Source organism: Nannobrachium achirus, assembly GCF_963921795.1.
Source record: "Nannobrachium achirus genome assembly, chromosome: 24".
In the NCBI taxonomy this organism is placed as follows: Eukaryota; Metazoa; Chordata; class Actinopteri; order Myctophiformes; family Myctophidae; genus Nannobrachium; species Nannobrachium achirus.
Genome location: NC_137831.1, coordinates 278,047 through 303,991, shown reverse-complemented (window position 1 = coordinate 303,991; position 25,945 = coordinate 278,047). Strand labels below are relative to the sequence as shown.

The 25,945-nt window shown below is 39.0% G+C and overlaps 2 protein-coding genes across 2 annotated transcripts in view; both read right to left on the bottom strand.

Annotated features, from left to right (window-relative positions):
- The window catches only part of cd247 (CD247 molecule), a 35,794-nt gene extending 30,623 nt beyond the window's left edge, over window positions 1-5,171 (bottom strand). Inside the window, exon 1 of the mRNA XM_080720630.1 lies at window positions 4,941-5,171. Coding sequence (XP_080576756.1) covers window positions 4,941-5,001 — 61 coding nt within the window. The 5' untranslated portion in view covers window positions 5,002-5,171. The remainder of the gene's footprint in view (window positions 1-4,940) is intronic.
- A 1,537-nt stretch (window positions 5,172-6,708) lies between these two features.
- On the bottom strand, window positions 6,709-24,415 carry creg1 (cellular repressor of E1A-stimulated genes 1). The gene is given in 7 exon segments (XM_080720890.1): window positions 6,709-8,134; window positions 9,743-9,848; window positions 16,507-16,620; window positions 18,754-18,816; window positions 18,818-18,874; window positions 23,054-23,251; window positions 24,196-24,415. Coding segments are annotated over 6 exon segments (615 nt in total). The 5' UTR covers window positions 24,274-24,415; the 3' UTR covers window positions 6,709-8,134; window position 9,743.
- Between the last annotated feature and the right edge of the window lie 1,530 nt (window positions 24,416-25,945).

Genomic DNA, 25,945 nt, shown 5'->3' with positions numbered 1-25,945 from the left:
TCACATCGGAAGCTGTTCGATTTTTTTAGGTTTTTGGCCAAAAAATGCATTTTGACGTAATGGAAGACTGATGAAATCCCAAACGAACATATGTGGATGGCCCAAATAATGTCTTTGTTACCCCTGGAGAGGCTTAAGTATGAAATGCAAGACAAGGCAGAGGTGTTTCTCGAAGTATGGTCCCCCTTCTTAGATTTTCTAGAAAGGGGCAACTGATTTAGGTTGGCTTATGATCCTTACTGTATGTAAGTCTGGTTACGATAACATGATCGACATCCCACCACCATGTACGCACACGTATGATAAGGCACTGCAGGATTCTGGCCGGTGCCGCACTGTTCAGATGGGGGTAGAGGATAACAGAAGTTTTCCTTCTCTTCCCATGGGGGCGGTGAGACATGGGCGAGAGTTCCTTGTGCCCCCCCTTCTCTTTTTTCTGTTTTTGAAGCTTTTTACCACTTGAGATGTATATATATATATTTTTTTCCTCCCCCGTTATTTGTCTATTATCTGTATGTATAATTTCTCGTATGTCTTTTGTCTTTTGTGTAGGTCCAAGTCTGTTAGTCATGTTTGTCTGAAAAAAAACCTGAAAATAAAAAATAAAATAAAAAAATAAAAAATGGTTTTGGACATACAAGGTTTCCACCCGACAACGACGATATGCTATAAATATAAGGTGCTGGGAAAATTATAATGTAGGGGTGCCTTGGATTCAAAACATATTTATGGGGTGACCTGAGACAAAAAAAGTTTGGGAAGCCCTGATCTAGACTAGCCTCGTACCCGCCCCTCTTCCAGAAACCATTTCAATCCTCCTGGAGAACGGAAGTTGGTCGTTTACTAGGCTAGATCTAGACTATATGAACTATTCACACTATATAAACTATCATGCTATATAATATCATGTCATCACCCTACATAACATGATATCTACATTACATTTATCTTTTGCTTTTTTAATATATTATAATGAGACTAGAAATGATAAATTGACCTATGACCCTAGATTATTATTTCTATACATTTAATGTCTTTGATTAAAATCCATCTGGATTAATCTGATAAATGATTACTGTAAACCATCTGGATTAATCTGATAAATGTCTACATTGTAAATTGTAAATTGTCACGACCCTTTTTTATGAATATTCATTTTATGATTCGTTCAATAATTAAAAAGAAATAATAATAAAAACTCGTGAGCTTGCAGATCTGCTACTTGGTGCCACACATTTGTTTGAGTGTCCATAAATAAATAAATAAATAAGTACAGTCTATCTCTACATCTGTACACACACACACACACACACACACACACACACACACACACACACACACACACACACACACACACACACACACACACACACACACACACACACACACACACACACACACACACACACACACACACACACACACACACAGAGAGAGAGAGAGAGAGAGAGAGAGAGAGAGAGAGAGAGAGAGAGAGAGAGAGAGAGAGAGAGAGAGAGAGAGAGAGAGAGAGAGAGAGAGAGAGCAGGTGCTTAACCACTTAACTTTTTTTTTGTAATTCCTGCAGATTAAGCAGTTATAAGTTACACGTAAACAATCTTTCGGGTTCAGGAATCTTCGATTCTGCCTCTCTAATATTTGGCTAATGTTTCATTTGACATTTTTGAGGTTTTGAAAAGTCGAATTGTCACTTTATAAATGTGCAGATACCCTCTAATCTATACACTTAAACTTTATGTTGGTTTGTTTACTGTTGAGAGAGAGAACAATTTACACAAAGTTACTCATCTGGGGACCCCCCTGGGGTCAGTTTAACAGTAGAATATGGCCAAAGTCATATTTTTTAAAATATTGATCTCATTAACTTCAATTAGTCAAATATTAGATTATTGAAGTGAAATGTACTCTGTCAGATTCGTACTTGTGATGTCAGATACTTTATACATGTCAATTAAATGGAACCAAATGGACCCTTACAGCTCTGTAACTCTGAGTGTACAAATGGAACCAAATGGACCCTTACAGCTCTGTAACTCTGAGAGTGTACAAATGGAACCAAATGGACCCTTACAGCTCTGTGACTCTGAGAGTGTACAAATGGAACCAAATGGACCCTTACAGCTCAGTAACTCTGAGAGTGTACACATGGAACCAAATGGACCCTTACAGCTCTGTAACTCTGAGAGTGTACAAATGGAACCAAATGGACCCTTACAGCTCAGTAACTCTGAGAGTGTACACATGGAACCAAATGGACCCTTACAGCTCTGTAACTCTGAGAGTGTACACATGGAACCAAATGGACCCTTACAGCTCTGTAACTCTGAGAGTGTACACATGGAACCAAATGGACCCTTACAGCTCTGTAACTCTGAGAGTGTACACATGGAACCAAATGGACCCTTACAGCTCTGTAACTCTGAGAGGGTACACATGGAACCAAATGGACCCTTACAGCTCAGTAACTCTGAGAGGGTACACATGGAACCAAATGGACCCTTACAGCTCTGTAACTCTGAGAGGGTACACATGGAACCAAATGGACCCTTACAGCTCTGTGACTCTGAGAGGGTACAGATGGAACCAAATGAACTAACCCTAACCCTCTCCATCGAGGCCTCAGCCACAGAAGACAACCTTTTCAGGCCGTGACTCCCAGAATGATCCTATTTTAACCCTAATGAGCACTAATTAAGAGTTGAGGCATTTTATACTGCTCAACGAAATGAAGTTCTTCTACAGTATGTAGGAGGACCCCCTGCATGGGGGACCCCCTGGGGGGCCCCACTGCTGACATCACAGACGTTGTTTATCATCATCAGAGATCAACGGTGGAAAAAGTAATCAAAATTTGACTTAAGTAAGTAAAAATAGAAGAAGTAAGAGTAGAAATACTCTGTTAAGTAGAAATACTCTGTTAAGTAGAAGTGTCTGGAATTCAAAATGTACTTGAGTAAAAGTATGAAAGTGTTGGCATCAAAATGTACTTAAAGGAGTAGTAAAACTGAAGGTTTAACTTTAACTCTGTTCAGACCTTAAGGAGTAGTTCACCCCCAAAATGACTTTTTTTCTATTGATTAGTCACAACATGGAGACTAGAGTTCAATAATATTTTTAGTTTTTTTTTCTGAGACAAAAATGTGATAACAATAAATTTACCCCCATTGATTCCGGACGGTGACCCGTTTCGAAACGGGTCCCCATCCGGAATCAATGGGGGTAAATTTACTCGAATCAAATTTTTGTCTTAGGAATGCGACAAAAAACAAAACATATTATTGAACTCTAGTCTCCACGGCGTGACTAATCAATAGAAAAAAAGTCATTTTGGGGGTGAACTACTCCTTTAAAGTACCAAAAGTAGAAGTAAATTTTTTTTGAAAATTGCAGATTGTGAGCTTGTAGATCGGCTATTTTCAAATAGCCAAGGTATAAAATAGGGCTAAAGTGATTTATGAGATTATAGTTGATATCTACAAAGTAACTGGTAATTAAAGTTTACAAATAAATGTAGTAGAGTAAAAGTACACAATTTGGATCTGAAATGTAATGGAGTAGAAGTATTGGAAATTGGAAGTACAAATACCTCAGAAGTTGTACTTAAGTGCATTACTTAAGTAAATTTACTTAGTAACTTTACACCACTGTCAGAGATGTTTTATGAAAGGTCAAATGTTTTCACTCCTAAACAAACCATAAACAACAAACTTCTACATGACTTCTACAACTTCTACAAGTTATATATGAACCATATATAACTAACTACTACTAACTACTACTAACTACAATAACTACTACTAACTAACTAACTACTAACCCAAACCATAAACAACAAACTTCTACATGAAATAAAACAATTTCACATTCAAATGTTTCACCTTTCAAAAATAGCAGCAGAAAATGCCGATCTACAAGCTCTCGCTGCTCGTTGTGAGCTTGTAGATCTGCAAAGTTATGATAAAAATAAAAAATACAGGTGTGTGTGTGTGTGTGTGTGTGTGTGTGTGTGTGTGCGTGCGTGCGTGCGTGCGTGTGTGTTAAATATGTGTACATTATTCTGTAGGATATTTATTCATAGTTAAATGTGTGTAAATTACTTTGTTCAAAAAAAGGATTCACAACTTTTCAAATGGCTGAAAAGACATCAATGAATGATTGCATCACAAACGGAATTATTGTGAAATAAAATGAATTACTGTGTCATAAATTCCTGCCATTATTTTTTATTCAAATAAAGGCCAGGATTAGGTGGATAACTGTAACTTTATCCTCTACATTAATAACTGTAATTAATAACTGTAATTAATACCTAACTTTATCCTCTACATTAATTTAACAGAAAGTACAGTATGTATGTAAACAATATTTAAACTATTCTGTTGTGTCCCTTAAGCATCAGATTCTTCAATACAATATAATATTATAATATTACAACACGTCATGTAATTAAATCATCATTAATAATGTGATAACATGGCCTCTCAGGGCTGCTGTGGTGACTACTAAAAGCTACGCGTGTTGCTTTCTGTCTGTGTTTTTGTGTTTGTTGGGTTTATGTTATGTGGAAAAATGAATTGAATGCACAAATGTAATATGAACATATATGTATATATGTATACATATATGCGTACATACATGTAATATGCCAAAACAAATGGTATTATAAAGGAATCTGAATGTGAACTTGATATAAGACATTAAAGGGTTAGGGTTAGGGTTCAGACATTAAAGGCCGTTTCCCACTGGGCGCGACGACGAGTTGAAGTGGATGGCAGCGTTTATTGATGACATCACAACGATGAAGTCCTCGTAATTGATGTGAATGCCGACATATCGTTATCTTTATCCTGTCCAGTGGGAAACGGCCTTAACCTGCGACCTGTGTGTGTGTGTGTGTGTGTGTGTGTGTGTGTGTGTGTGTGTGTGTGTGTATAGCGTACCTGCACAGTGAACGCCAACCGACAGAAGGAGAACTTCGGACGCCCGCTTGAGAAGAGCCATGTCTGTCTGTCTGTCTGTCTGTCTGTCTGTCTGTCTGTCTGTCTGTCTGTCCGTCCAACAGTGTGTGTGTAGGGTAAGAGAGAGAGAGAGAGAGCTAAACAGAGTGAGAGACAAAGAGAATCAGTGTGTGTTAGCTGGTAAGGGTTAAGGTTAGCTGTTAGCTGCTGATGCTATGCCTGTCGGTGTGTGTATGTGTGTGTGTGTGTGTGTGTGTGTGTCGGTAAATGGTTGTCGTGTGAAATGAAGACGAGTAGCAAAGTGACTCTTCTTCCACAGGAAGTGGTGACACATGCTGCGTCTCGTGTAGGTGACACACACACACACACACGCACACACACACACGCACACACACACACACACACACACACACACACACACACACACACACACACACACACACACACACACACACACACACACACACACACACACATAAAGATGTGGTTAGAGACAGAGAGACAGAGAGACAGAGAGAGACAGAGAGAAAGGTAAGGTGACTCTGCCATCTGCAGGTGTAATTGGATTGCATTATTTTCTAAGCACTCAAACCCTGCCCCAGGGACCCCCAGGGACCCCCAGGGACCCCCAATCCAAGCCTTTTGCTGAGTGCCAGCCAGGAAACACTGGGTCTTTGGTATGACCCGGCCAGGGATCGAACCCCAACCTCCCAGTCTCAGGGCGGACACTCCAACCACAAGGCCACTGAGCTGACAGATTTTAAAGTCTATGAAAAGATTTAATCTGCAATGTAGTGGTGGTCCCTGCTTCATCTGTAGTGGTGGTCCCTGCTTCATCTGTAGTGGTGGTCCCTGCTTCATCTGCTTCAGTGTAGCGTCTCAGTAAACTATAGGATCATAGAACGCAGAGAGACAGCGTAGTGTCTCAGTAAACTATAGGATCATAGAACGCAGAGACAGTGTAGCGTCTCAGTAAACTATAGGATCACAGAACGCAGAGAGACAGCGTAGCGTCTCAGTAAACTATAGGATCATAGAACGCAGAGAGACAGCATAGTGTAAACAATGAACCTTAGCATCAGTCAAAATGTGTTGAGACTTGATAGGGAAAAAAAACACTCAACAGAAATAGATGTTCAATAAATCAACTTTATTTAAACAAATCATGGATAATATCTAATAAATCGATGTCAACCAAATGACCAAAACAAAGCCTTCATCAAAGTGCAAGGTGCTGCTAATATGAAACTCAATGTTTCAAAGAATTGTTCCAAATCTTTAGAAATTTGCAGATCTACGAACTCAGAACATGTGGCACGGTGAGCTTGTAGATCAGTTATTTTAATAACATTAATTATACTGTAGGTGAAACAGCAGCTTGTGTTGAAAGCCACACAAAATATTACAATCATTTATGATAAAATATTACAATCATTTATGATAAAATAGTATAATCATTTATGATAAAATATTACAATCATTTATGATAAAATATTACAATCATTTATGATAAAATATTACAATCATTTATGATAAAATATTATAATACTTTATGATAAAATATTACAATCATTTATGATAAAATATTATAATCATTTATGATAAAATATTACAATCATTTATGATAAAATATTATAATCATAAATATTACAATCATTTATGATAAAACATTATAATCATTTATGATAAAACATTATAATCATTTATGATAAAATATTACAATCATTTATGATAAAATATTACAATCATTTATGATAAAATATTACAATCATTTATTATAAGACAACATTCTGTAATCCACATCAAATATTATAATCATTTATGATATATGATATATTACAATCACACACCAATAATAAACTGACCAGACAGAATGACACAATCATTATCTAATAGTACATCCCTTTGTTTCATCATTGACTAATATTTACTGAGATTTGATCATATATAATATATATATAATATAATATTTACTGAGATTTGATCATATATAATATATATAATATAATATTTACTGAGATTTGATCATATATAATATATATAATATAATATTTACTGAGATTTGATCATATATAATATATATAATATATATAATTTAATATTTACTGAGATTTGATCATATATAATATATATAATATATATAATTTAATATTTACTGAGATTTGATCATATATAATATATATAATTTAATATTTACTGAGATTTGATCAGTTATGAATCAACATTCAGGCGTCATCAAGTCTTTCCTGTTTCATTGTGATCAACACATCAAACATTCTGAATAACAATGTAACTTTTACAGTGAAAAGCATGAACCAAACGGACCCGTATGAGAGCCACTGCATGTCTATGATGCCTTATTTAAAATGACTAATATCTACCTTTTCTTCAAAGATGTATTGAAATATAGGCTACAGTGTAGCGAATATTATTATACAACCCCCCAGAAGACTACATGCACCTATATAACCTCTATAACCTCTATAACCTATATAACCTATATCAGTGGTTCTCAGACTTTTCAGGCCGCGACCCCCAAAATAATCATATTTTAACTGGGGACCCCCCCCAACTGACATGCACTAAGAGTTGAAGCATTACATTTTGTATAACACGGTTCTATTGTGAAAATAGCAGATCTACATACTCACAACGCCTCGCGTTGCGAGGCGTTGTGAGTATGTAGATCGGCTATTTTCACAATTTCTGTCTTTAATATATGACAATATGGCCAATGTTTATTTTAATTTTATTTTAGAGGTATTAAAAGGGTCTTAAAATTCCTTAAATTGTAACTTTAGCTATGTGCTGATAGCCTGTATGTTGGTTTGTTTACTGTTGAATGAGAAAACAATGTTTCACATCAAGCTATCATCTGGGGACCCCTCAAAATAAGTTGGGGACCCCCCTGGGGGTCCCGACCCACAGGTTGAGAACCACTCACCTATATAAGCCCCCAGAAGACTACATGCACCTATATAACCTATATAATCTATATAACCTATATAACACACACACACACACACACACACACACACACACACACACACACACACACACACACACACACACACACACACACACACACACACACACCAAGGCACTTTAATCCACCCTCTGCTGCCACCTAGAGGTCAGAGGTCACATCAGCATCCAGGGTCATCCAGGGTGAAGTCCTGGAACATGAATACATTCATTCATTCAAAACTCATTCTGTGCCAAATGCCAAAATGGCTCCAAGGTAGCTGTGCCACGGTTTTGTATGTTTTTCTTTATTGCGCAATCAAAAAAAATGTTTTTTTTTTTTTGTTTTTTTCCCCACAGAAACAGACACAGTTGTTGTGATTCAGTGGCAAAAATAATTTTGTCAATCAGACAAATGGTTCCAGAGATAGAGCTGTTTGAATGAAAAAAAGTGTCCATCCACTAGAATGAACACACATTTTCTCAATCAGCTAAACGAGGGAGCCAACACACAAACAGAGAAAAGCATCTCTCTGATCCCAGGTCATTTTGACATCTTTGACAAAAAAAAAATAAAAAATGTTTTTTTAATACAAAAAACTCAAAAGACGTCAAAGATGTCATTGGCACTGAACGCCTTTGCAAAAAAAACGTCAAAGACGTCATGTGGCACAGAATGAGTTAATGAATAACCCTAACCATGTATTCATTCATTCATTAATGTATTAATGATTTATACATTGTTAATTTATAACCATATTATAACCATTCATTCATTCATTCATTCATTCATTCATTAATGTATTCATTCATTAATGTATTCATTCATTAATGTATTCATTCATTCATTCATTAATGTATTCATTCATTCATTCATTCATTAATGTATTCATTCATTCATTCATTCATTAATGTATTCATTCATTAAAGAATGTATTCATGATTCATACATTGTTAATTTATAACCATATTGTGTGTGTGTGTGTGTGTGTGTGTGTGTGTGTGTGTGTGTGTGTGTGTGTGTGTGTGTGTGTGTGTGTGTGTGTGTGTGTGTCAGTCAGTCACTGTCACACTACCTGTCAGTCATTGTCACAGAGCTTTGAATGAACAAATAGTCAGAAGTAGATGGATTTTATCAGTTATAATATAACTTTATATAATAATCTATCAGTTATAATATAACTTTATATAATAATATATCAGTTATAATATAACTTTATATAATAATATATCAGTTATAATATAACTTTATATAATAATATATCAGTTATAATATAACTTTATATAATAATATATCAGTTATAATATAACTTTATATAATAATATATCAGTTATAATATAACTTTATATAATAATCTATCAGTTATAATATAACTTTATATAATAATCTATCAGTTATAATATAACTTTATATAATAATATATCAGTTATAATATAACTTTATATAATAATCTATCAGTTATAATATAACTTTATATAATAATCTATCAGTTATAATATAACTTTATATAATAATCTATCAGTTATAAATATAACTTTATATAATAATATATCAGTTATAATATAACTTTATATAATAATATATCAGTTATAATATAACTTTATATAATATTAGAGTGATCAGTTATAATATAACTTTATATAATAATATATCAGTTATAATATAACTTTATATAATATTAGAGTGATCAGTTATAAATATAACTTTATATAATATTAGAGTTATCAGTTATAAATATAATTTTATATAATATTATATATATAATATTTATAGTGGAATCAATCAGTGTAGGTGGGCGGGATCAGCAGCTGTCACTCACCTCAGTGATGAGGATGATGATGATGAAGGCTCTTATAAGGAGTAGCTTTGAAGTAATCCTCTGGAGTCACCGTCTTTACTCCTCCAAAGTAATCCAATACCCACACCTATGGATTACATTACAATAGATTACATATACACTCCTCCAAAGTAATCCAATACCCACACCTATGGATTACATTACAATAGATTACATATACACTCCTCTAAAGTAATCCAATACCCACACCTATGGATTACATTACAATAGATTACATATACACTCCTCTAAAGTAATCCAATACCCACACCTATGGATTACATTACAATAGATTACATATACACTCCTCTAAAGTAATCCAATACCCACACCTATGGATTACATTACAATAGATTACATATACACTCCTCTAAAGTAATCCAATACCCACACCTATGGATTACATTACAATAGATTACATATACACTCCTCCAAAGTAATCCAATACCCACACCTATGGATTACATTACAATAGATTACATATACACCCCTCTAAAGTAATCCAATACCCACACCTATGGATTACATTACAATAGATTACATATACACTCCTCCAAAGTAATCCAATACCCACACCTATGGATTACATTACAATAGATTACATATTCACCCCTCCAAAGTAATCCAGTACCCACACCAAGAGATTACATTAAATATTATTGAGTGCTGAATGTAACACTTAATTTAGCTAAAGCACCTTCTAATGGAGTTACAGAGCTGTAAGGGTCCATTTGGTTCCATTTGTACACTCTCAGAGTCACAGAGCTGTAAGGGTCCATTTGGTTCCATTTGTACACTCTCAGAGTCACAGAGCTGTAAGGGTCCATTTGGTTCCATTTGTACACTCTCAGAGTCACAGAGCTGTAAGGGTCCATTTGGTTCCATTTGTACACTCTCAGAGTTACATTTATGGGGTTTTCACTCCCAAAGTCCGCTTAGAAGGTCTGGATCAGGGACCAAATATTTACATTGTTGCATTTTGAATTTTGTCCAGTTAGCGTTCACATAGGGTCATACAGGTTAGTGTTCACATAGGGTCATACAGGTTAGCGTTCACATAGGGTCATACAGGTTAGTGTTCACATAGGGTCATACAGGTTAGTGTTCACATAGGGTCATACAGGTTAGTGTTCACATGGGGTCATACAGGTTAGTGTTCACATGGGGTCATACAGGTTAGTGTTCACATGGGGTCATACAGGTTAGTGTTCACATAGGGTCATACAGGTTAGTGTTCACATAGGGTCATACAGGTTAGTGTTCACATAGGGTCATACAGGTTAGTGTTCACATAGGGTCATACAGGTTAGTGTTCACATAGGGTCATACAGGTTAGTGTTCACATAGGGTCATACAGGTTAGTGTTCACATAGGGTCATACAGGTTAGTGTTCACATAGGGTCATACAGGTTAGTGTTCACATGGGGTCATACAGGTTAGTGTTCACATGGGGTCATACAGGTTAGTGTTCACATGGGGTCATACAGGTTAGTGTTCACATAGGGTCATACAGGTTAGTGTTCACATAGGGTCATACAGGTTAGTGTTCACATAGGGTCATACAGGTTAGTGTTCACATAGGGTCATACAGGTTAGTGTTCACATGGGGTCATACAGGTTAGTGTTCACATAGGGTCATACAGGTTAGTGTTCACATAGGGTCATACAGGTTAGTGTTCACATAGGGTCATACAGGTTAGTGTTCACATAGGGTCATACAGGTTAGTGTTCACATAGGGTCATACAGGTTAGTGTTCACATGGGGTCATACAGGTTAGTGTTCACATGGGGTCATACAGGTTAGTGTTCACATAGGGTCATACAGGTTAGTGTTCACATGGGGTCATACAGGTTAGTGTTCACATAGGGTCATACAGGTTAGTGTTCACATGGGGTCATACAGGTTAGTGTTCACATAGGGTCATACAGGTTAGTGTTCACATAGGGTCATACAGGTTAGTGTTCACATAGGGTCATACAGGTTAGTGTTCACATAGGGTCATACAGGTTAGTGTTCACATAGGGTCATACAGGTTAGTGTTCACATGGGGTCATACAGGTTAGTGTTCACATAGGGTCATACAGGTTAGTGTTCACATAGGGTCATACAGGTTAGTGTTCACATAGGGTCATACAGGTTAGTGTTCACATAGGGTCATACAGGTTAGTGTTCACATAGGGTCATACAGGTTAGTGTTCACATAGGGTCATACAGGTTAGTGTTCACATGGGGTCATACAGGTTAGTGTTCACATAGGGTCATACAGGTTAGTGTTCACATAGGGTCATACAGGTTAGTGTTCACATAGGGTCATACAGGTTAGTGTTCACATAGGGTCATACAGGTTAGTGTTCACATAGGGTCATACAGGTTAGTGTTCACATGGGGTCATACAGGTTAGTGTTCACATGGGGTCATACAGGTTAGTGTTCACATGGGGTCATACAGGTTAGTGTTCACATAGGGTCATACAGGTTAGTGTTCACATGGGGTCATACAGGTTAGTGTTCACATGGGTCATACAGGTTAGTGTTCACATAGGGTCATACAGGTTAGTGTTCACATAGGGTCATACAGGTTAGTGTTCACATAGGGTCATACAGGTTAGTGTTCACATAGGGTCATACAGGTTAGTGTTCACATAGGGTCATACAGGTTAGTGTTCACATAGGGTCATACAGGTTAGTGTTCACATAGGGTCATACAGGTTAGTGTTCACATAGGGGTCATACAGGTTAGTGTTCACATAGGGTCATACAGGTTAGTGTTCACATAGGGTCATACAGGTTAGTGTTCACATGGGGTCATACAGGTTAGTGTTCACATAGGGTCATACAGGTTAGTGTTCACATAGGGTCATACAGGTTAGTGTTCACATAGGGTCATACAGGTTAGTGTTCACATAGGGTCATACAGGTTAGTGTTCACATAGGGTCATACAGGTTAGTGTTCACATAGGGTCATACAGGTTAGTGTTCACATGGGGTCATACAGGTTAGTGTTCACATGGGGTCATACAGGTTAGTGTTCACATAGGGTCATACAGGTTAGTGTTCACATGGGGTCATACAGGTTAGTGTTCACATGGGGTCATACAGGTTAGTGTTCACATAGGGTCATACAGGTTAGTGTTCACATAGGGTCATACAGGTTAGTGTTCACATAGGGTCATACAGGTTAGTGTTCACATAGGGTCATACAGGTTAGTGTTCACATAGGGTCATACAGGTTAGTGTTCACATAGGGTCATACAGGTTAGTGTTCACATAGGGTCATACAGGTTAGTGTTCACATAGGGTCATACAGGTTAGTGTTCACATGGGTCATACAGGTTAGTGTTCACATAGGGTCATACAGGTTAGTGTTCACATTGGGGTCATACAGGTTAGTGTTCACATAGGGTCATACAGGTTAGTGTTCACATGGGGTCATACAGGTTAGTGTTCACATGGGGTCATACAGGTTAGTGTTCACATGGGGTCATACAGGTTAGTGTTCACATAGGGTCATACAGGTTAGTGTTCACATAGGGTCATACAGGTTAGTGTTCACATAGGGTCATACAGGTTAGTGTTCACATAGGGTCATACAGGTTAGTGTTCACATAGGGTCATACAGGTTAGTGTTCACATGGGGTCATACAGGTTAGTGTTCACATGGGGTCATACAGGTTAGTGTTCACATAGGGTCATACAGGTTAGTGTTCACATAGGGTCATACAGGTTAGTGTTCACATGGGGTCATACAGGTTAGTGTTCACATAGGGTCATACAGGTTAGTGTTCACATAGGGTCATACAGGTTAGTGTTCACATAGGGTCATACAGGTTAGTGTTCACATAGGGTCATACAGGTTAGTGTTCACATAGGGTCATACAGGTTAGTGTTCACATAGGGTCATACAGGTTAGTGTTCACATAGGGTCATACAGGTTAGTGTTCACATAGGGTCATACAGGTTAGTGTTCACATGGGGTCATACAGGTTAGTGTTCACATGGGGGTCATACAGGTTAGTGTTCACATAGGGTCATACAGGTTAGTGTTCACATAGGGTCATACAGGTTAGTGTTCACATAGGGTCATACAGGTTAGTGTTCACATGGGGTCATACAGGTTAGTGTTCACATAGGGTCATACAGGTTAGTGTTCACATGGGGTCATACAGGTTAGTGTTCACATAGGGTCATACAGGTTAGTGTTCACATAGGGTCATACAGGTTAGTGTTCACATAGGGTCATACAGGTTAGTGTTCACATAGGGTCATACAGGTTAGTGTTCACATGGGGTCATACAGGTTAGTGTTCACATAGGGTCATACAGGTTAGTGTTCACATAGGGTCATACAGGTTAGTGTTCACATGGGGTCATACAGGTTAGTGTTCACATGGGGTCATACAGGTTAGTGTTCACATAGGGTCATACAGGTTAGTGTTCACATGGGGTCATACAGGTTAGTGTTCACATAGGGTCATACAGGTTAGTGTTCACATGGGGTCATACAGGTTAGTGTTCACATGGGGTCATACAGGTTAGTGTTCACATAGGGTCATACAGGTTAGTGTTCACATAGGGTCATACAGGTTAGTGTTCACATAGGGGTCATACAGGTTAGTGTTCACATGGGGTCATACAGGTTAGTGTTCACATAGGGTCATACAGGTTAGTGTTCACATGGGGTCGTACAGGTGGCTGTTGATCTATTGACAGAATAGGCTAGCCTATTCCTATGGAACATTACTCCACTGCCAAACTACAACATAAGTGTTGTTTTAATTATGGCATTGATTCAAATAACTGTGAAAACACTATGAGCACATTCCAAATTCCAATGAACTCATTTAATGCCATCCCAGATGAAACCCTAACCCTAACCCTAACCCAAACCTTAACCCATCCCAGATGAAACCGGAAAAACAGATTTACATTTACATTGATAGTCTATTTTATGTTAATACAAATATTCTACATTTAATATCCTCTGTCAGAGAGAGTACAGCTGTACACTTTTGTGCGCACACACGCACGCACGCACGCACGCAGACACACACACACACACACACACACACACACACACACACACACACACACACACACACACACACACACACACACACACACACACACACACACACACACACACACACACACACACTAGGGATGGGAGCAGGGCAATATGGTGGCCGGCAGGATTATATTTTACCGGCAACCTAATCAATTTATCTGCCATATTATAATTAATGTTATATGCTTGTTAGCAGTCAGTTTAAGGCTACTGTATGTGCATTGTGCACCCAACTGATAATTACACCTTGTTACAGGGTTAGGGTTAGTGCTGTACTTCTCTCCACTTCATCACAGATGCAACCTGTTCCTGTTTTTATGGTTAACTAAATGTCTATGGGTTAGGGTTAGGGTATAATGATGCAGAAAAAGAACTGTAGTGGGTGTTTTTAAGGTTAACTAAATGTCTATCTAATGATGAACTGAAGTGGGTGTTTTTATGGTTAACTAAATGTCTATCTAATGATGGTGTTTTTATGGTTAACTAAATGTCTATCTAATGATGGTGTTTTTAAGGTTAACTAAATGTCTATCTAATGATGGTGTTTTTATGGTTAACTAAATGTCTATCTAATGATGAACTGAAGTGGGTGTTTTTATGGTTAACTAAATGTCTATGGGTTAGGGTTAGGGTATAATGATGCAGAAAAAGAACTGTAGTGGGTGTTTTTATGGTTAACTAAATGTCTATCTAATGATGCTGAAAAATAACTGAAGGAGGTGCGAGTGAACTGCTTGCCTTGAGCGACACAGAACTTTGCACAGCAGCACAGCAGCCTTCACACTAATATGATTTGGGCTTTATGTGGCTGGCTAACCTGATGCTACTTGCTAATCAAAGAAACTGACAGAATAGTAGCGCTACTAACTAGTAATCAAACACAACAATGTCTAAAGAAACTGACAGAATAAGAGCGCTACTAACTAGTAATCAAACACAACAATGTCTAAAGAAACTGACAGAATAGTAGCGCTACTAACTAGTAATCAAACACAACAATGTCTAAAGAAACTGACAGAATAAGAGCGCTACTAACTAGTAATCAAACACAACAATGTCTAAAGAAACTGACAGAATAGTAGCGCTACTAACTAGTAATCAAACACAACAATGTCTAAAGAAACTGACAGAATAGTAGCGCTACTAACTAGTAATCAAACACAACAATGTCTGCTACTGATGTTTCATAGCGAGATCGATACGATCGCATGTTACCACGGCGGGCGACGCCACGTTTGTTTATGTTTGGGAATGTGCGGTACGGTCTGGCGCTGCCTAATGCGGACATGAGTTCTTAGAAACTCCCCCCCCCCCCCACGCTGCTCAGAAGCCCCGGTGTCATCAAGTCGAAACGGCGCTGATTTTTCCGAACAGATTTTCAACCCAGCAAGCTCCATTAAGAATCACCTAACCTCGCCTACCAGGCTTTCTGGGGGAAAGCCTCTCCATTAAGAATCAACTAACCTCGCCTACCGGGCTTTCTGGGGGAAAGCCTCTCCATTAAGAATCACCAGTTTTAATGGGCGTGGCTAGCGATTCAGGGGCTGGAGCCAGGCTAATGTTGTTACACTCCTAACACACACACACACACACACACACACACACACACACACACACACACACACACACACACACACACACACACACACACACACACACACACACAGGTCAGAGGTCGTTACCATGGTGATGTTGAACTTGCAGAAGAACCAGTCGTGGTCGGACGGCCAGTCGATCATCTCAGGATGACGGCTGAACAACGCCTTCTTGGCAAACTCCGCCTCTGTGCCGTTCACCTGCCATATATGGGCATACACAGTATCACACAGTTTCCTAATATTGTCATACAGGTCGTTACATTATATAGCATACATGGGCAACTAGCGGCCCGGGGGCCACATGTGGCCCCCACCTTCACTCAATGCGGCCCACAGGTTAATATTGGAGTACTGATATATTATTGATTTCAGCTGTTACAATTCTAAACATACAAATATGCTCATGTGCGTCTTGCGGTGACACGCTTCCTAGTTTCTTCTTCTCTGTTTTTTGTTTTTTTCGCACAGATTTTTGACATTGCACTATTAGGTTGTGTTGGTAGTTTCTGAGTATTTTCCTTTGTTTAACAATGACAGTGAGATACTTGTTGCACTAACTTGCATTGACTGTTATGGTCTCTTTTTGTAAGACACTTTATGTATACTTATATATTATTCGCCCCCTCTATTGATGCACCTTCTCTTTATTGGTACTGTACTGCTCTTGTTTTTTCCTCTTATCTATTTTTGAGCGGTGGTCACAACGCTCCTATACATGGCCGTGTGTGTGGGTATGTCTCCGTGTCTGTCTGTCTGTCTGTCTGTAGCCTGTCAGTACCTTTTTTGACCACACATGTTAAGGGAGGGGCGCTGTTGTTCAGGCCAGACCAGACACACACACACACACACACACACACACACACACACACACACACACACACACACACACACACACACACACACACACACACACACACACACACACACACACACACGCACACACACAGGGGGGAAGGGGGGGGGGGAACCACCGCTCAGTTCACACGGGTGTGATTTTTTTTTCTTACTTCTCTGTAACTTTGTAAATAACTGTACAGTATACTGCTGTGCTACAACTAGACAACTGAATTTCCCCCCTTGGGATAATAAAGGTATCTATCTATCTATCTATCTTTCTTTCTATCTATGACCTGCTTTAAATAATTCAGTCTCTATTAATAGCTTTAATGACTTCAGTCTACTGTATATTAGTGGCTTATTTTATGTCCAATGTAGTTAACATACTGTAAGCACAACTACATACATTTGAAGTTACTTTTCCAATTAAAAGATTATTATTCAGGATTCAAATTAAAAATGGCAAAAAATAGCAGATCTACAAGCTCAAAATGTGTCGCAACGCTGCACTGTGTGTAGATCTGCTATGTGTGTTACTTGTGTGCGACATAGAATGAAGTAGTAATTAATTTACAAAAGAATTGCGGAGAAAACCCATTATTGCCTGACAGTAGTAGTAGTAGTTATGAGCATTATCTGTACTAGTACAGTATATGAACATTATCTGTACTAGTACACTATGAACATTATCTGTACTAGTACAGTATATGAACATTATCTGTACTAGTACACTATGAACATTATCTGTACTAGTACAGTATATGAACATTATCTGTACTAGTACACTATGAACATTATCTGTACTAGTACACTATATGAACATTATCTGTACTAGTACACTATGAACATTATCTGTACTAGTACACTATATGAACAGTATCTGTACTAGTACACTATATGAACATTATCTGTACTAGTACACTATGAACATTATCTGTACTAGTACACTATATGAACATTATCTGTACTAGTACAGTATACGTGCGTATACTGTACACTAGTACAGATGCGGACCGCGGTTTTCCCAGGGACCCTGAGCACAACGGTGGGGGCACGGGAGTGTGGGGACCAAGGAGGCCATGCTTCTGTTCGCCACCCTTAACTGTACCCCCCCCCCCCCCCCCCCCCCCCCCCCCCCCCCCCCCCCCCCCGCGCGCATCTAGGTTCTTATCAATGTAACGTGGACCAGAAATGCATATATAGCATGTATTTTAGGAATAGCTTTGGAGCCTATTCTACACGGCTTTCCATTTTGCAAAAATGCCTTGATGAAAACCTGATATAAAATGAGACTCGTCGCCAATTGCAAGATCGGCCCATCGGCCCCCACCGCTGCGCTCAGGGGTCCCTGGGAAAACCGCAGTCGCAGTACAGATATCGCTCATCTCACCTCCAGAACAGATCCAGACAGGATCAGTTGAGCACAGAGTGATTAATCTCACCTCCAGAACAGATCCAGACAGGATCAGATGAGCACAGAGTGATTAATCTCACCTCCAGAACAGATCCAGACAGGATCAGATGAGCACAGAGTGGACTCTGAGGATCGTAGCCTTCCCTTCCTGCAGTAATCTGTCTGAGCCAATGACATGGACAAGGAGGCGTGGCTGTTTACCTAGAGAGATGGTAGAGAGACATAAGAACTATGTTAGAGAGAGAGACATGGACAAGGAGGCGTGGCTGTTTACCTGGTAGAGAGACATTAGAACTCTGTTAGAGAGAGAGAGAGAGAGAGAGACATTAGTACTATGTTAGAGAGAGAGACGCATGGCTGTTTACCTGGTAGAGAGACATTAGAACTCTGTTAGAGAGAGAGAGAGACATTAGAACTCTGTTAGAGAGAGAGAGAGAGAGAGAGAGAGAGAGAGGCATTAGAACTCTGTTAGAGAGAGAGACATGGACAAGGAGGCGTGGCTGTTTACCTGGTAGAGAGACATTAGAACTCTGTTAGAGAGAGAGAGAGAGAGAGAGACATTAGTACTATGTTAGAGAGAGAGACGCATGGCTGTTTACCTGGTAGAGAGACATTAGAACTCTGTTAGAGAGAGAGAGAGACATTAGAACTCTGTTAGAGAGAGAGAGAGAGAGAGAGAGAGAGAGAGAGGCATTAGAACTCTGTTAGAGAGAGAGACATGGACAAGGAGGCGTGGCTGTTTACCTGGTAGAGAGACATTAGAACTCTGTTAGAGAGAGAGAGAGACGCATGGCTGTTTACCTGGTAGAGAGACATTAGAACTCTGTTAAGCCCCGTTTTCACTGAGCAAAACTTCTGGAAGTCTTGTAAAAAATGACGGCAATTTTGAAATTCACGCCATGTGAAAACGGCCACTTATTTTGTATTCCGGGAGTTTTGGAGGCCGAAATTTGACGGGAAAATACCTAGTAATTTTTGGCTAAAGTACCGTTAGAATACAAATTTCCCTTCTGTGAAAACGCATACCGTTATTTTTGACGTTTTTTTGACAAGCAGGTGCGTAAGGAGCCAATGATAACAGTTAAAGCATTGTATTTGGGATTGAAAACGATCAGAATGTGAATGGGATATAGGCCTACAGTCGAAATATAATACAGCTTCACCTTGCATTAGGGATAATTATTTAGGCTATAAAGAGTAGAGTGAGAGTCGCATTGTGACCATGGCTGGCTGCCTGCAAAAGTGCAACGATTTCTTAACGGCAGCTCCTTTTGGAACCTCTTCCTCCGCTATCTGCGGAGGGACTGGAGAGGTTCTGAGAGAAAGAAGCTGTTCTCAACAAAAGGTGCATCATTAGTTTATCGCCGTTGTCATGTGATGATTAGCCTAAAAGTCTTTTGAGCACCGAGCGAGTCCACAGACCACAGCTAATCTAAAGCCCACAGGTGCAACACGTTGCATTAGATGAGATCCTTTCTGAACGGACCTTATGTGTTGTTGTTGCTGAGCATGAAGAATATTTTGTTTTAGTAAATCCATTTGTAGCGTTCAGAGTGAGAGAGAGAAGAGACAGGACAGGCACCGATGCCACCGCAGTGAACGCAACGAACTGGGGAGAGTGTTTCTTTTTTTCATTTTTTTTTTTCAGGTCTTTCAGTGCAAGTGTTGCCATGTCTGCTAATTATAAGCGACTCTGGGCTTCATTTCCGTAAAGTTGTTTGTATATGATAGTTGCTGGTTTCGTTTTATTTGTTGTGAGCTTGTAGATCGGTAATTTTCAATTAGCTGATGTGGCGATGCGGGTAGTTTTAAAGTGCTCGTGTGGCCTAGATAATATCACTTTTTGGGGATTATTTTCGTACACCTGGTTGCTTAGTTCTCTCGCAAAGTCTGGCAACACGGACACGGACAACGGACAACACCGCGACAACGGTTTAGTGAAAACAAGGTATTTTATGGCTATGCCAGCATTTTTGCTTATGTGAAAACACCCAAAAAACTAAACTCCCGGCAAGTTGAAAATCATTATGCTAATTATTTTGCAGGAAAAATTCCGGAACTGTAGTGAAAACATGCCTTTAGAGAGAGAGAGAGAGAGACATTAGTACTATGTTAGAGAGAGAGAGAGAGAGAGACGCATGGCTGTTTACCTGGTAGAGAGACATTAGAACTCTGTTAGAGAGAGAGAGAGACGCATGGCTGTTTACCTAGAGACATGGTAGAGAGACATTAGTACTATGTTAGAGAGAGAGAGAGAGAGAGAGAGAGAGACATTAGAACTCTGTTAGAGAGAGAAACGCATGGCTGTTTACCTAGAGACATGGTAGAGAGACATTAGTACTATGTTAGAGAGAGAGAGAGAGAGAGAGAGAGAGAGAGAGACATTAGAACTCTGTTAGAGAGAGAGAGAGAGAGAGAGAGAGAGAGAGAGACATTAGAACTCTGTTAGAGAGAGAGAGAGAGAGAGAGAGAGAGAGAGAGAGAGAGAGAGAGAGAGACATTAGAACTCTGTTAGAGAGAGAGAGAGAGAGAGAGAGAGAGAGAGAGAGACGCATGGCTGTTTACCTGGAGACATGGTAGAGAGACATTAGTACTATGTTAGAGAGAGAGAGAGAGAGAGAGAGAGAGAGAGAGAGAGAGAGAGAGAGAGAGACATTAGAACTCTGTTAGAGAGAGAGAGAGAGAGAGACATTAGAACTCTGTTAGAGAGAGAGAGAGAGAGAGAGAGAGACGCATGGCTGTTTACCTGGAGACATGGTAGAGAGACATTAGTACTATGTTAGAGAGAGAGAGAGAGAGAGAGAGAGAGAGACATTAGAACTCTGTTAGAGAGAGAGAGAGAGAGAGAGAGAGAGAGAGAGAGAGACATTAGAACTCTGTTAGAGAGAGAGAGAGAGAGAGAGAGAGAGAGAGAGAGAGAGAGAGAGACGCATGGCTGTTTACCTGGAGACATGGTAGAGAGACATTAGTACTACTGGTCATGTGTTTGTCTGTACATACTGTAATGTACATACAGTATGTACAGTATGTACATACTGTAAATACTGTAATGTACATAAAGATGGACTTTGGTTTTCTGTGAATTTTAAACTAGTTTTAAATTCCATGGAACAGTAAACATTTTACTGCATAAGAACACACGCTAACAACAGTTATTTAATAACTGTTGTTAACGTGTGTTCTTATGGAGTTACCTTATATGGTCGTGGAGGCACCTTATATGGTCATACAGAACAGTAAAATAACTCTTAAATAATTGCTGTTAACGTGTGGTGTGACCGAGTTACCTTATATGGGCATACAGAGAACAACTCTTAAATAAGTGCTGTTAACGATGGTGGTGACGATAAAGTTATGCAACAGACAGGAAGCAGTGACTCAGCAGTTTGTGGTTAGAAGATGACTCAGCACTTTTACTCTGTCAATGACTCAGCGGTTTTATTATCAGACCTATAGCAGATCTAGAAGCTCACAACACCTCGCTTTGCTAGGCATGCTGAGCATGTAGATCTGCTATTTTCACAATTTCGGCCTCTAATATTTGACAATTTGGCCAATGTTTAATTTGTCATTTTAGAGGTATTAAAAAGCCCTTAAATTGTCACTTTAGAAATGTGCAGATCTCTATACACTTACACTTTATGTTGGTTTGTTTACTGTTGAGAGAGAAAACAATGTTGCACGTTAAGTTCATCAGGTGGGTCCCGACCCACAGGTTGAGAACCCTTGATGAAAGTTAGATTCATTGAACACACACACGTCGCCGCTAATGTGTGCGTGTGTGTGTGTGTGTGTGTGTGTGTGTGTGTGTGTGTGTGTGTGTGGCCTCACGATTCCATTCGATTACGATTCAGCAGGTAACGATTCCATTCGATTATACGATGCATCACATTTTGTTATATTGTTGCAAAACATGGCACATCAGTCAATACAAGCAGTCAGAAAACAATATTTATGCCAAATATCTAAATAGCTATGAATGTATGGATTCACACTGGTTATGTATTATTTGTATAGTATAGTAGTACAGGGTACAGGGTATAGTATACACTATATACTATACCCTGTATACCCTATACACTCTATATACTATATAGAGTATATAGGGTACAGAGGGTATATAGGGTATACCATCAGGTCTTGCACAGAGATCTCCATCCTGGTCAGGTACATGTAAGAGTTTAGACTATGTTAGTATATTATATTAGGGTACAGGGTACAGGTTACAGGGTAGGGTACAGGGTACAGGGTACAGGGTATATAATAGGGTATATAACAGGGTATATAATAGGGTATATAACAGGGTATATAATAGGGTATATAACAGGGTATATAACAGGGTATATAACAGGGTATATAATAGGGTATATAATAGGGTACCATCAGGTCTTGCACAGAGATCTCCATCTTGGTCAGGTACATATAAGGGACTCCAGAACCCAGCGCTCCCATTGGTCCGTCGCTCACAGAGAAGGTGTTGCTAAACGGTTGGCCCTGGACCGGTGGACGGGACGCGATGGTCGCCATGCTGGCCCAGCTCACCTGATTGGCTACGAAGCGAGCCACTCTCGCCACCTCCTGGACAAGGATGGAAGTACAGTTAGAAGATCTACAAGCTCACCATTACATGATCAAATACAATGGCAGATCTACAAGCTCACCATTACATGATCAAATACAATAGCAGATCTACAAGCTCACCATTACATGATCAAAATAGCAGATCTACAAGCTCACCATTACATGATCAAATACAATGGCAGATCTACAAGCTCACCATTACATGATCAAATACAATAGCTACAGATCTACAAGCTCACCATTACATGATCAAAATAGCAGATCTACAAGCTCACCATTACATGATCAAATACAATAGCAGATCTACATTATTATTATTTTGTATTTCTTTTACTAATTATTTATTTTTTATTTTTCCTTCAAACCAACCTTTTGGGGGAGATACCGACATAGGCCTACCATTTTACTGAGCATAAGGTTAGACATAATTCTATAGGATTACACATATCTTTACTGAGGTTAAGGTTAGGAATACGGTTAGGTTTAACACATATCTTTACTGAGGTTAAGGTTAGGAATAAGGTTAGGTTTAACACATATCTTTACTGAGGTTAAGGTTAGGAATAAGGTTAGGTTTAACCGTATCGTATAGACAGTTTACAGAAGAATACAAGGATATTAACAATAACAAATAAGCCTTTCCTTACCCGAGGTTCCTTTTAGTTGACCTTGTATCAGTGGGGTCCTCCCTATGTCCCCCAGGTTCTATGTTCCCCACAGGTTAGCATTCACCAGCATCGGCCAGGTTAGCATTCACCAGCGTAAGTTTTACTGTTTAGGTGGAAAGTGGGGATCATAGAACCTGGGGAACATAGTTATGGTCCCCCTATCTGTTTACTGTACTGTCATGAAACTGTACCTATTCCTATCTAAAACTTATAATAAATACCTCAATCAATCAATCAATCAATAAACCAATACTTTAATTATTCTATAATTACCTGATGAGGGGGGATGAGTAGAGACTCCTTCAGAAACAAAGACATCAGAAGCAACAGAAGGGAACTGAGATTCTGCATCTTTAACTCTATGTTAATTAATACATATAATTATGTAAATATAACGGATGTGTTAAATTAAGACATATAATTATGTAAATTTAAAGGACAAAACAAGCCAGAGTGAAAGTCAGACTGAAACTCAACTCAACTTCCCTGACAGTTTGTTATGTATGCGCCAGGTCACGTGATGTGGGTCATGTGAGCAAGTCACATGGTGTGCGTTAGAAGGAGTTACGTCACAATGATCCGCTGCTCACGTAACTCTATGGTTCTGTAGTGAAAATAAAAGATAAAGTTTCTCTGCTCACCAAAATAAAAGACTGTTCTAAGATGTTGAAAGCCTCACTCTGAGCCCCGCCCCCTCCTCACGTCTAAAACACATGCACTTTATGGACAGAAAATAATAGAGACGGGACGTTCGCGAACGAATCGAGTCTTTTGAACGGCTCTTTAAAATGAACGATTAGATCCTGTTCGCACGCAGTAGGGAGCCGTTCCTTTCTAAATACTAGTTTGTAATGTTAATATACTTGAGTAAAATTACAAACGTATTGGTATCAAAATGTAATTAAATTAGCCTACAAAGTAGCCTACCATAGTAAGAAGTATTCATTTAATATGCAGAATGTCCTGTTTTACAGGTTTTCCAAAGAATATTATGTAGAAAAATCATTTGAAAATAGCAGATCTACAAGTTCACAATGCATTGTGAGCTTGTAGATCGGCTATTTTCAAATGGCAGGTATGTAGGCCTACCTATGTGAAATGTATATAGGGTTGAATCTACGAAGTAACTACAGTAACTCGAATGAACCAGTCTTTTGAACGGCTCTTTGAAAGGAACGGATCGGATCGCAAAGATCCGGCTCCCTTCAAAGAACCATAAATCCCATCTCTATTCACGGCTCAAAGCACAAAGCTGGTAAAACCTGCGCTCTGCTGCCATCTGGTGGTGGAAAATAGAGAAAAGTCCGTTAAGTCAGCACTGATGAAACAAAGATGTCACTTCCGGCTGCTCTTCAAAATAAGAACATTTTCTGTCAAGTTGAACTGTAAAAACCACGAGAAGACTTCCGCACGACACAAACGCTCGCCGAAAATAGCCGAGCTTGTAGATCGGCTATTTTCGACGACAGCGCAGCCGCAGTATCATCTGTTTACATCTGTTAGCTAGCTAGCTAGCTTGTTAGCTAGCCAGTTTCTCAAAGATGTAAACAACATTAAAACAAGTCTGTTTTTGTTTTAAAAGTGTATTTATTTCAATCGACAGTTGTATTAAATAACCTTCTATCCTTTACAGAACAACACAACCAATAACAACTAATAAAAGCCATGAAGATAAAATAAAGCTAATAATAGCTAAAGCTAACGCAAACTGCGCATGCTCATCGTATGACGGCAGAGCCGAAAGTAGCCGATCTTGATCGGCTACTTTCGGGGACTGCGCAGCCGCAGTACTCAGTCACAGCACTCGTTAGGGTCACTGATTTCAATGTAACACACCGAAAATAGCCGATCTCGATCGGCTATCTTCGGGGACTGCGCAGCCGCAGTACTCAGTCACAGCACTCGTTAGGGTCACTGATTTCGATGTAACACATCGAAAATGACCGTGTTTACATCCGGAAGCATGTTAGCATGCTAGGCTAGTTAGCTTGTTAGCTAGCCAGCTTCTCAAAGATGTAAAAAA